Source organism: Crocodylus siamensis, chromosome 2, assembly GCF_052110815.1.
Source record: "Crocodylus siamensis isolate JL-2025a chromosome 2, ASM5211081v1, whole genome shotgun sequence".
NCBI classification, from domain to species: Eukaryota; Metazoa; Chordata; order Crocodylia; family Crocodylidae; genus Crocodylus; species Crocodylus siamensis.
The window spans coordinates 76,823,250-76,836,198 of NC_143396.1; the positions used below are offsets into that span (position 1 = coordinate 76,823,250).

General features: G+C 40.0%; 1 protein-coding gene across 2 annotated transcripts in view; it reads right to left on the reverse strand.

The window, feature by feature from the left end:
* Positions 1 to 764: 764 nt before the first annotated feature.
* The window catches only part of GALNTL6 (polypeptide N-acetylgalactosaminyltransferase like 6), a 961,474-nt gene continuing 949,289 nt past the window's right edge, over positions 765 to 12,949 (reverse strand). For both annotated transcript variants that reach the window (XM_090036188.1, XM_090036189.1), the window contains one exon: positions 765 to 11,638. In XM_090036188.1, coding sequence (XP_089892314.1) covers positions 11,471 to 11,638 — 168 coding nt within the window. In that variant the 3' untranslated portion in view covers positions 765 to 11,470. The remainder of the gene's footprint in view (positions 11,639 to 12,949) is intronic.

The following is a 12,949-nucleotide window of genomic DNA, read 5'->3' on the forward strand; positions in this document are numbered from 1 at the left end:
ACTTTTGTATTCTTAAAAGATAAATTCTAAAATATGCATAAGGAGAGAGAAGGAGGCAAAAAAACCCCCCTTGACAAGATGATTGACTCCTGCTGTCTCTGTTCATGACCTTTCAGTATATGAAAGGGCATATCCTTCAAATGTATATGAAGGATACATTTTCTATTTTATAGAGAATAAATATAAGTTGGACCTACCTTGGGGAGGGAAGGGCAGTTCCTGCTTTTATTCATCCTCATTGGCGTTGGAAGTTAATAAATATGTCCCAACCTACTGAATGGACTAAAGGGAAGCAGAAATAATAACACTTGGTGAAGTTCTGGCTCCACTGACTTCAGTGGAAGCTCTGTCCTGACTATGGTATGGCCTAAATTTCACAATGAACCCTGTTTCAAGTCTCGCTGAACTCTGCAGGTGTAACCCCATGATGTCAGTAGAAATTTCCCAATATACACCATGTTCAATCAGAAGCAGGCCCTATGTGTCTTTTTCTGCCCTTTTTTAAATTTTATAATATTCAGGTTAGTCTATGTGTACAACTGCACTCTGCTGGAAAAAAGGGAAGATATACAAGAGTACATGTTCATGTCTCACTCTAGAAGTTGAGTCACACAGGATATTTCCTCTAATATCTATGTACCTAAAAGAGATTCTCTTTCAGCTTAACTGTAGAGGCTTGTGTGTTATTCTGATCTGTTCCTATGGATGATCATAAGCCTATGCAGTCTCAGCATGCAGAGCAGAACAGCAGACAGCTGTGATTTCTGAGAGGTATTTATTAATTCAACTCATGGTAATTTTTGGAAACTGTACTTAATATTTTTCTTTGATCCCATAACTTAATACAATTTAATATAAAACAGACATGTGTACAATGTTTATTCCATATTTTAGGACCTTCAGTACAGTCTAGTACAGTCCAGTAACTTACAGACATGTGCTCCCTGTAAACTTCATAAGCTTTTCGCTAAAATGTTATTTTAATACATCAATAAGCTGATCAGAGCATCTACAGTTGTTATTAATTAACATCTAAGCCAACTATCTTAGACTAGTCAGCACAGACGTGTATGTTTTCAATTATTATAATATATATTATTATTTATAGTTCATTGTCTAATACCTTAAATACACATATACGAAAAATAGTATTTTCCCATTATTTCAGAAAGCTATGTTAAACAAATTATGGTAAACAAAGTTCATTATACTCTCAACACTTTGGAAATTAGACAACTTTCTCTTACCTGCTAATTAGTCTTGACTGGCTATCCATCAGGTTAGAACACCACTGGCTAACACTGCCTACAAGTTGAAGGGAGTAGGATTAGTAAATTTTTCTCCAGGCATGGTCATTGGCTCTTTAAATTTCACTCTGTTACTTGTATATCAGGGCATATTTCTCCAGGATGTTGTGAAATGGTGAGTGAACACTGGAGGTACACTCAGGAGTAATATGATGGACAACCCTGAAAGAACAGAAGAAAAGTATCCTTACTAATGTTCATGGAAGAGGAGATCAATGTCAAGGAAGCTATTTTGATTGTAAGAAAGTGTCCCAGACATTTAAAGAGCTTTAAGTTTGGATAGAATTGCCATTTGGGTACCAGGTATATGGCAGTCACAGGGAGGAGTTTGCATTTGATTGCTTTAAAAAATCAGAGATGGGTGTATGGATTACCACATTATCCAGAAAGCAGTGGAGCACAGAGCTTCAACAGATGATGCATATACCCACAGGGAACTGAAAGTTAGTCCAAAGTTGAACTGCTTAAGGAAATCAAGAAAGGGATTTATAGAAACTTTGAGAGGGTTGAGGTATACAGCTTTGCACCACAGGAAGAAGATGGATAGTCAACATTTTCTTAGACATGAAAAGGGAAGGAACAGCCACTGGAGCCTTGGTTAAACTGTGTCAGCTTTTTGGTTATGAAGATGTAATTGGCTGGGCTCAGATGCAAACACTGTCCCTTAACTAGATATCTCTGGCTGTGGCGTGGAGGTCTACATTGTAACAAGGCAGGAAGCCAAGGATGCGGAGGCCGAAAATTGGAGTTGATCTGTGAGACCTGCTTCTTCTATGTGAGGGATGTCCCCTCAGACATCAGTCCTTTTAGCAACTCAGATATGGGGATTTTGCATTTATTCTTAGACCTCCCAGGAATTCCTTAAATGGAAGGGTAGGACCAAGCTTCTACTCGGGTAGATTAGGTGCACAGAAGTGATTTTGTAGAAATAATATTGCAAGGTTCCATGTTGCTTGTAATCCTGTTATTTTCATATAAAATATTCAAAGTTTGTCATTAACAAAGCTCTTGTTCTAACTCCCAGTCTCCAAACTTATCTTGAGCTCCAAGAGCCAAGATGAGTTCTTTGCTTCTTGTGCATCGGTGACAGCTACTGTTTTGGCTGACACTCTAGGAGGTCCTCTAAAGCTAAAAGCAAGAGCTTATCCATTTTAAACATGGTTTTTTCTGCCTGGGGTTGTATCAGCCTCATATTCTCTATGGGTCACAGAAGGGGACCTGTGACACACACACATTGATGGGCTACTTCTTTACAACTAGTAAAACTTCTGGATGTCAAACACCTTTCAGTTACACTTCTAACTCTTCATTGGCTTGTGATAGGTTTACCTTAGTACAGTATAATTCTTTTATTATGCAGAGTGTGGAAAAGCATCCAGCTCACTCTCCTGTAGCTGTGTGGGTACTGCAGTATTAACAGGAGTGTAAGTGGGTGCCTCCTCGGTGCCTGCTATTCTTATCACTGTCTTCCTTATTTGCCCACCACGCTTTTTTAGGAGACCGATAACATCTGAAAGGAGATTGGCAGCTGCTGGGATAGTGGTAAGATATTGCTGCTCTGGTTTCTGCTGCAGGCTCCACCTTCCTACACCCTGTCTTGTCCCAGCCAGTGTCTAATTAGTGTGATGCTAGTCAACTGAGTCTCTCTTCCTCAGGAGTGAGGGTCATTAGCCCTGCCTGCTCTTTCAGCAGTCGCACCCTCCCTCCATTCCTTCAGACGGGGTGATCTGGTTTCTCTCCCCGCCTCCTCCAGCCCAAGGGGATGATCTCCCATTTATAAAAGTGTCCTTGTCTAGGACCTGCAGTTCCCCTGTAACAGTCCTGCCAGGGAACTGGGTCCCAGTCAACTCTGAACCTCGGGGTGTCTGTGGTCGTCTGGCCCCTTCCCTCTGATACCAGTCCCATTTTCCCAGTTGTCCCAGTTTTCACTAACACAGTCCTTTTTACTATGCATCTGGGTCACTTGCTGATAGCCTTCTCTTGTCACCCCTCTCTGGGTTTGTCTTCCTGGATGACTCATCACAGTTATAAGTTCATCATGGTCCATCCACCCCTGCCTCACTCGGCCAGCATTTCCTTAGTCTCTGTTAATCCTCTGTACCGGCTTTCAGCAGCTTCCTCCAGGTGCCTCTCTCTCTTTCCCCCTCTGGTAAACAACTCACAGCCGGCTTTCTCTTCAACAGGTTCTTCTGGGACGGTGGTCAATCAGCGTTGGCTCCAGCAGAGGACCTCTGTGTTGCTGGGATTCCCCTCTCAGCGTCTGACATCACTGGGAATCGACGAAGTATGGTGGGCTCACCCCCGGTAAGTATTCTTCCATTCTCTCCTAGCCCTTGGAACAGGGGCAATGGGCAGTCCCCTGTTACCAGGAGTAAGTACAAAACTCATGCACATCTATTTTTGTCACCAAATGAAGCAGATGTGAATACACTTACAAAGAAGCAGATCATTTGAGTAAGATACTGCCATTTTTACACAACTCTTTTCGACTGGATTTACAGATCCAGTTCTAGAATGCATTTCTAGTATTTAAGGATGAGACAGGAGATGGAATCCAGCCTATCAGATACTGTTAATCCAGCCTAGGAAACTGCCCAGTCTCAAAGATACAACAACATCTGTCCTGTTGCATTGGAAAATGTGGTTCTGTCAGAGATAGGATCTGTAAGGAGACTGAGCTGGAAGGATGCAAATTCCCAGCATCATTGGTTTGATAAATTACTGGCTCGTGCACAAGTAGCAGCAGGATAAATTCCAGTATGTCTGGGGCACAGGCTGCAGGCAGAGAGACTGGGGGTCCATAAGGCTGATGGCAAGCTGCTGAAGCTCCTCCAGTCAAGCAGAGATCAAAGTAGCTTCTGTTACTATTATCTCGGGAAAGGGGTTTGATGGAGAAGAAACATCCTTTTTCCCTGCTGTAAAGTGAGGAAAGAAAGATCATTATTCCTGATAGGCAAGATCCTACAGATCTGAAGGAAGGAAAATCAGGAAAAAGAATAAAGAGAATAGGGGAAAAGGGGATAAAAACAAACCCTCATCAGAGTGTAAATTTGATACAGAGAGTCTGTTTGGTCCTGGATCCAGTGAGTGATGCCTGGAGAGAAACATACCACTATATATTCTTGCTCCAGACAGCAAGTGCAAAGAGCTAACTGGTAGTGATCTGGACCAGCAGCTCCTGGAAAATCTGTGGAACATCCTCCTAGTCCCAGGGGGGCAGAGCATTCTGAGAATGGCGGGACCGGCCCAACCCTGATGTTGGGTCTGTAACAGCAGCGTGGTCTGTGAAATAGCTATTGTTGGAAGTGCAATGTCATGGGGCTGCTTCTGCTGGTAGGGTATGGGCACTGTGGGGGTGGGGGCACAATTCTGGCACCCCTACCAAAATTGGCACCTGAGGCTGGTGGTTCCTGCCCCACTCCATGTTATTCTACTGTTTTGTGCCACCCCACAAAGGTGGTGCCCAGGGTTGCTGATCTTTGAATGTCCCCTTCCATGCCCTTTTACATCCAGAAAATATCAAAGCTTACTTGATCCATGGTCCTCCCCCTTTCTAACTAAACTGGCAAGTGATAACTTCACCATCCAGCCCATAACTTTCTCAGTTCCAACTCACAATTCCTGATTTTCCTAATTTGAGCTCTCTACTGTCATTCATTCCTCTAGGTTACCAACCTGTCTATTTTACTGAATGAATCATAAGCCCATCTGATCCCATGCTACAAGAGAAAACAGAGAGTTTGTTCTAATTCTGGTACCATTTGGGACTCCTGGGTAGATTATACCTAATAATTTATTGTGCCAATCAGATCAGGATGTTCAGGGCTGACCTGCAGACATACTAAAATTTTGTTTTGCCTGTGATTCTTTAAAGTTTGGGAATCTCAGCCTTGAAGTGTCAAAGATTACTTTAATCATATCAGTTCATCCTTTAAAAAAAGATCAAGAATAAGGCTGAACTTGATGAAAGCCAAGTTTTCCATCTCTCTTGCAAATGTCATTTATATACTAGCATTACTTATCTAAATGTGTCCCATAATATCTTCTTTCACTTCTCTACACTACTCATTATGCCAGTCATCATACCCTGTTGATCTCTGCTTCTCCAACCATTGCCTTTTTCCATGTCTCTTGCTAAACACAGGCTTTCCTTTCAGGCCTGGTCCATAAGGCCATTACTTTTTCCTGATTCATATATCCTCTTCTACATCAAGGAGCAAATAAACATAGACAACTATTTTTGTACATTACTTTAAAAAACCCAAACCCTATTTTACTATGCTATAAACATCATTACTTAGTTTTATTGCTTTGATCGCTTCTTTCCCCACCTCTTTCCTGTTGTCTTTATTCTATTGTTGTCTGAATTGGGTTGGAAGAACTTTGGGGCAAGGACCATCTTTTCTTATCTGTGAAGTGAAGCACCTACGACATTACTAGATAATAAACAATAATAAGATGATTGGAACTTCATAAATATTGAAGATAGTTAGACAGCTATCGCCAACATTTCCTCAGATGGCCAGGTTAAAAAGGCAGCTTCTTAAAACAGCACTCCCAGATAGTGATTGCCAGCCCATCAGCATGTAGAAATCCTGTCACACAATTTTAAGAGTCCAGCAGGAGAGTATTGTAGGATTACAATACTCATCTGTGAGTTACAAAAAAAGCCATGTTGGTTATTAAACATGGTCATAAGTAATGGCAGCAACTAGCCATAGGTGTACCAAATCCTGCTCAGTTCCAGAATAAAACCCTTAACTAGAAAACACTGTATAGGATTAATCCATTAACATAGTTTACTGATTCATCCAGAGTTTTCTAGGGGAGAACTATTATTTGCAAACAAAAGTTCGGTGAACCTTTGGTATCTCCAAACATGGTAAGGTATTTCTCATGTTAAACCACATCTTCACCATCAGCCTCTACTTAAAAGTTAATGCAACTCCTTATTTGACTATGCTGTAAGATCATTTTCAGAGACAATGACTTCACAATAAACAAGGATAACATTTTGGGATCTTTGTACTCTTTGTATCAACAGAAACAACATTTATCGGAAGGTTAGCTAGGTGTCTTAGCTTGGTCTTAGCCAGCCTAGTTTGTAAGCAATAGTACTGTTTGTCTAGTACCAGCTAGCAAATACAATAGCTTCAAGTCAGTCTGTTAGGTTCAAAGCTTTGAAGTAGTTCTTGTAACCACCTTAACAGAAAATTTGAACTGAAGATACCATGTAGTTTGTGTACTCACAAAAACATGCTGGATTGACATCAGCAGAGACTAAAGCCTTTTATTCACAAAAATGGTACTGCAAACCTCTCAGTACTGCCCTGCTAAAGTGCTTTCAAGCCACTCCTTGCTGGACAGGCTGAGAGGGTAATGCTAATTGTCATCTCCTGAGACTGTCAGCAAGGATGCAAACTAATATCAATTGTGATAGAACTTATGTGATGGAGACACCTGTCATTTCACTAGGCTAGTTTATATCTAGCACATAGCGATTGCTTATATCACTAGTTGTGACTAGTTTTGAAGATTTAGCATTTTAATGTTTAAAGATCATTTAATGTATAAAGATCATAAATGTATAAACTAATTTATTCAGGCTAGACATATACTATGACATTATAGTGTGCTATTAAAAAACTTAAAACAACCTGAATTTGTGAAATCAGATCACAAGTAATAAATAATGAAATCTTGTCACAATGCAAGGACTTCTGCAGCAAGATGCCTTTGCTGACATGTCAGTCATGATGACAGATTAAACAGCTGCTGATGCTCTTGGTCACATTTGAAAATCATATTATTTAGAAACAATCGTGCTGACGCCTTTTGTTTTTTTTCCACTACACTTTGGATATACTCATGAAAGCAAATGTGATTTAAAAGTTTTACCAGCACATGTTGCTTGTTTCAGTTTCTTCAACTACGATCATATCTCCCCTGCTCTAACTTCTGCACCAGTCAATTTCAATGTTGCAGATAGACTGTAGTGTCTATAAAGTGAAGAATTAATGACAAGTGGCAATAAGCCCTTATGAAATAACAATTTTGTTTCCATGGAGATGTAATGCAAACTCAAAAGAAGATGTGTTGAAAAACACAAAGGGTGTAGGGCCAGATCATCAGGTGGTGTAAAACAATGAAACATCAGTTTATACCTCCTAAAGACCTGACCCAGAATACACGTAGAACCAATTGTAAATAGTGTTTTTGAAGTGATACAAAGCAATATTTTATAGCATTTTTAACAGTAATTAACAAAAAGAATAGTCCTATAGCAGCTTTCTAAGGGCCTGAGTCTCATTTGAGAGAGCCACAGGCTGCAGCTGAATATTCTGGCAGGGTCCCTGGGTTCAATTAAGGCAGCAGAACGTACCCAGCAATCTACTCCTAGCATTATGCAAATGTTTATAGGATTGGGTTTGGAGGATATAGTTGTGGGATGGCTTGCAGAATTTCTAAACATAAAATCAGTCATAAATAGGGACCTACTCAAATTGCATTTTTTTTCATGGAAACTTGCAATTTGAGGTGGTTTCCATGAAAAATAGCATTCCTTGTGACTTTTGGCAGAATTGCTGGGCAGCAGGAGGGGGGCTTACTGAAAATAAGATGCTGGCTCCTGAACTACCATGGCTCCCCAGGAAACAGAGAGGGAGCTGAGATGTTGGTTGCCCTCTCCTCCTTCCACTACTGATTGGCCAAAAGGGCTGCCCATCATGAGGCCCCACCCCTCTGCACCAATCAGCAACAAGGGGCAAAACTGCATGAATGCCAATCCTTTTGGGCAATCAGTGGTGATGGATGGGGCTGCCTGAAGAACAACCTTCAGCCAATCAGTAATGAGGGCCAGGGCTACCGCCAGGGCCCTTTAGCCAATCAACACTGTGTATGTGTGTGTGCAGGGGAGAGAGGGGAGCTCACCGCAAAATAACACAAAAATGGCAGCAAGTAAGTGATTGGCTTGCAAAATCACCCACCTGCCTCCTCGATTTATAAAACCCTACTGAAATCAGTGGAAGACAGGATTCGCCTCACAGTTATAGATGTCTATTTGTATTAAGTTCTTTTTAAAGGTACTCTCTTTTTTGCCAGTATATCTCATGTTAAACTTCTGCTCCAACTGTTATAAGACACAATTTGGAGTGCCTTTGTCCCCTTGGCTTGCATGCCACACTTTTTGGTTATGTGTGCAGATGTGGTACAACTTTTCTCCCTTTCATTTTTTTCCAAGAGATAGTGATGAAGCCAAAATGTTTTGGTGATTCTCTATTGTTTGAAGAGTCATGGATCCTACCAGGTAATGTTCTTTTCACTGTATAGGACTGATTGTGCTAAAAATTCAAAATTTCAGTCATCAAAAAATAAAACACTGTTAGTGCTCAGTAAGATTTCCTTAAAGTGGGCCCTTGCCTTAATAAACATGTTCTATTCATTCAGGGTGTCTTTTTCATTACACAAGACATATAACAGGGTTCCTTATAAATTTTCTGCCAAGGTACACAATTTTTTTCTAGAAAATGAAAAAAAAAAGCATTTATTGTAGCACACTGACGTTCTGTTCAAAGATCTGAATCTTATTAATGTGGAATATTGTTCCATGGCAAGTGATGGAGCTTAGAAAGGCTGTAGATCTCATGTGCCTTGACTAACTGCAAGTAACAGGAAGGTTCCCTGTGGCAGTGTAAATTTTTGTATAGCGGTACGCACCTAGGGCTGTAAGAGACGCAGAATGTCTTTGCCACAACTGCAGTTTAGTTTCTAGTAAATATTTTCAAAATTCGGGCTGCATTCAGACACTGAATGATATGACCCCACTGAAGTTTTGTATTATGTAAATTGCTTAGCCTGGCTAGGTACGTCTCCCATAGCTCTTATATCTAAGATATAGGGTACTGCTTCCAGTACTTTTACGATCTTGGGCAAGTCCAAATGGGCAATTTGGAGTTTTCATTTTCACTTCTACATTCTAGGCATCTATTTTTCTTCAGTTTTCAAACCTTTTTTTGTTAATGCTTGAGCTGCAAATAAATTGTGCCAGGAGTCTTGCAGCTGAGAGGATGCACAGTCTGTAATGCCCAGTCTATGTACTAGTAGCTAATAAAAATCTCAACCTCTTTCTGGTGACAACTTCATCAACTTCTGCTGGACTGAGGCATGAGACAGCCTGAGGTTAAATCAATTTTCTTCCATTGTGCAGTGCAGTGTCTTCAAGTTTAAATCTAAACAATGCCGTAATGTCTAGCCTACAGGCAAATTGCTCCTTGAACATTTGATACGTATCTTTACTCAGTTGAAGCAAGGGTTCAACATACAGATGAATTGCACACAACTAATTTTCTAGAACATGCATCCTAAATGCTCTAAGATCTCTTGTGCTCCTCCTAAAAAGTCCCTACAACCTACAATTTGGAAGTTGTTGCCATAAAACTTCACACAAGCATGGATATCATACTCATCCTCCAGCTGCAACCACTGCTCTTCATGCACACAGCTGAAAATCAATCTAGACTCTCAGGAAGGGTAGTTTAAACATGAACAGTTTGGTTAGCCACCCACATTACTAACAATCAGAATTTACAGATCAAGTTATACATGATATTTTTGAAAGTGAAAAGTGTTATTATGGCCATCTCTTGTAAGATGTAATGTCTGCATTCACAGTACATTCATCTGTCAGTTCAGGATTCAAGTAAGACCAGGCCACTTAAATGTGCTATTAATTTTAGCAGTCCCTAAATCCTATCACTGTGTGTTACACATTAGTACACATCACTTTTTACTGAGGAAGAAAAACAGGTCTCTCCGAGCTGTATTAACCCACCCAATTCTCCTCCTCCCCACCATATTAAAGATATAAAAGATTTGGAGGACACTATTTTCCATAATGGATACCAACATAAGGAAATTAGAGCTACGTTAGATAGTCAGAATACTTTTTTTTGAGCTTTTGCTTTTCTCACTTTGTTTGCCCCACAACCCAGCAATATACAAAGCTGTTAGCTCAAAACAGTGGCAAATTCGTGCAATTTCCACTATGGATGTCATCAAGTTATTTGCAAAACATCTAACTAGTTTTGCAGAAACCCTTCCCCTTACCTGCACCTCCTAGAAATCTCTGATTATCCCTGCAGATCCTATAAAATGTGCTGCAGGGAGCCAACAATTTTTGTAGCTGATGGCAGTGTACCAATGCTATATGCCTATCCTGGCATATAGTAAACAATTAGTTTGCTATTCTCAATGCTTCTGTGAATATCTTAATTTTATTTAAATGGAACTTTATTAAAGATACCGGAAAAGTATGCTTTCTACAAACCTTGCATTGTGCTGCTATTATTGGTGATATATCCACTACTGCATGATTAGTAAGGATTTGGTAGATTTGACCTTTTGATTCTTAACTTACTCATGTTTGAGTCACAGCAGATGAATGTTAGGTAGATCCCATTATGTATGGAAATTTGATTTAGTTGCTTGATCAGGTTTTTTTTTTTTCCAAATGCAGGAGTGAAATGGGATGTAGACATCTTACAGTCTATTTCATGCTTCATTATAACGTAATTCTAACCCCTAAGATTTCTACCATTTTCATTTCGGTAATGAAAGGAATGTAATGGGGTGTAGTTTAAAATGATCTGCAGCAATTCTAAGGGTTAAACCTGCGTAACCCAACCTTTATTCAGAGAGTGACAGGAGTGCTGGGACACTGTTAACATTCCACCAGCTTGGTTAGTTCTAAACCTGTGATTTCTGCAGGTTCCCGTAGCAGTCATGCACACTATATACCCACCCCAAATAATAGCATCCATTCATAGCTACTCATTACAGCAGGGTTTGACCTGAGAAACTCTAGATTTTTGTTTCACTTTATTAACTTAGAAGGTTTTGAAACATTTATTTAAATAAAGTTTTCCCTTGACCAGCAAGGGAATTGTCAGCCTGAAGTTCTCAGCAGCATCTGGTGAGGCTCTCAGCCAAGTTCTTCAGATACTGTACATCCATAATGACAGCCCATTGGCCTTTGCCGTGGCATTTTCTTAATCCTCAGAACAGACTTCCTGGATCTAGGAAATTTAATTCCTGACTCCTTCGACCCAGATGCTGGCCAAAATGTAGTTTGCAATCTGAATGTAATCGTCTGGTTTTTTTTTTCCCTAGGAACTGCCCTTGCTGTTAAATTTTTCTAAAACAGTCATATTAATATGTTCAAAAATCCACTGCTGAGTTTCAGATAAAGGATCACATCTGTTCATGAAAATCTTCTTCTCAGCTGGGTTGCAATCTATGCAGCTGTTGCTTACTGGATGGAACAAAGTTTTGTCCTATGGGAATGAGGAAGAAAACAAAACAGAATTTAGTAGTAAATGATTAAAATGCTGTCATTTTCTAGAACTTAGATTGACATAACCCTGGCTAAAATGATATTGTGTTCTATAGTAATTCTGTATGCAATAACCTGGAGTAATAAACTGAGTATTGTTGGGGATGTATAGATGGCCGAGTGGGTTCTTTGGACATTTTACTTCAGAAAACTGGGCACCTGAAAGAAACTGGAGCTGGCCTGTGGTCTTTCGACCCACAACCATACAGTGCAAAACAAAGGTAAAAATGGCTTTTCAAAAATGTACATACCAAGTTCCTTATACATTCCTCATACATTCATTTCAAAATGTGTGGCCTGAAAAGCTGCCTGATTTCTCCACTATAGGGCTAGAGGTTCTGGAGCAGTGCATTTTAAACAGGGGTGGCAGGGCCATCCTGATGGAGAGGGGATGGAAGAAATAAACACATTTAACACAGAGTTGTGGTGCATGGTCTAGATACAGGACTGGGGACTTTTTCTAAACACAACCACCAGAAATTCCATCTGGGACTTTTAAGTCACGTAACGCTCCGATGCACTTTCCCCATCCGTCTAAACCTGCTAATGGAGGCTAATATTGGCTAACGTGCCCAATGGAGATTTTGTGAGGATTAGAATGTAAGTTAATTATGAAAAAAGTATCAGTATTAACTGGGAATTACAGTTAGCTGAGTTTGGTCAAAACAAGATGCCATGGTAAATAGCAAAAGATTGGTCTTTGACAGTTTGGCTTGTACTGATGAATTTCAGCTATATTGCCTCCAAGAATACATTGAAGTCCATCTTAACTGAGGGCTTGAATAGTTCTAATGTATTTGTTATGTCCGTGTGTCTGGTGTGGGATTGATTAGATAGTTGGAAAGTTTCTGCTGATTGTACAATAATACACTTTTTGCATTTGTTGAAATAATGCTTCTAACTGCCCCAGATAAATACATTCAGGTTTCTCCCTCTCTGTGCCAGGCATACTTCTGCCAACAATCAGTACTAATCCAGGATGTGAACATTTGTACAGTCACAAAGAAGAGAAGAAAGAGTAACAGGAAGAAAATCATACTGTTAATAAATAAGTATGGTTAATAAAGCACCCTGCAACAGTGCTTGGAGAGCAAAACAACAAACATAAAACAGTTTTTTCACTCGCTTAAAAAACTCTACTTTCAAAAGAAATTACAGACAAGTTGGATTTTAGGGGGAGCTAGGCAGGCCTTAATTTGATGTGGCCTCTATACTTTCAGTACATACAATGAACAAAACCACATTTAAGAGC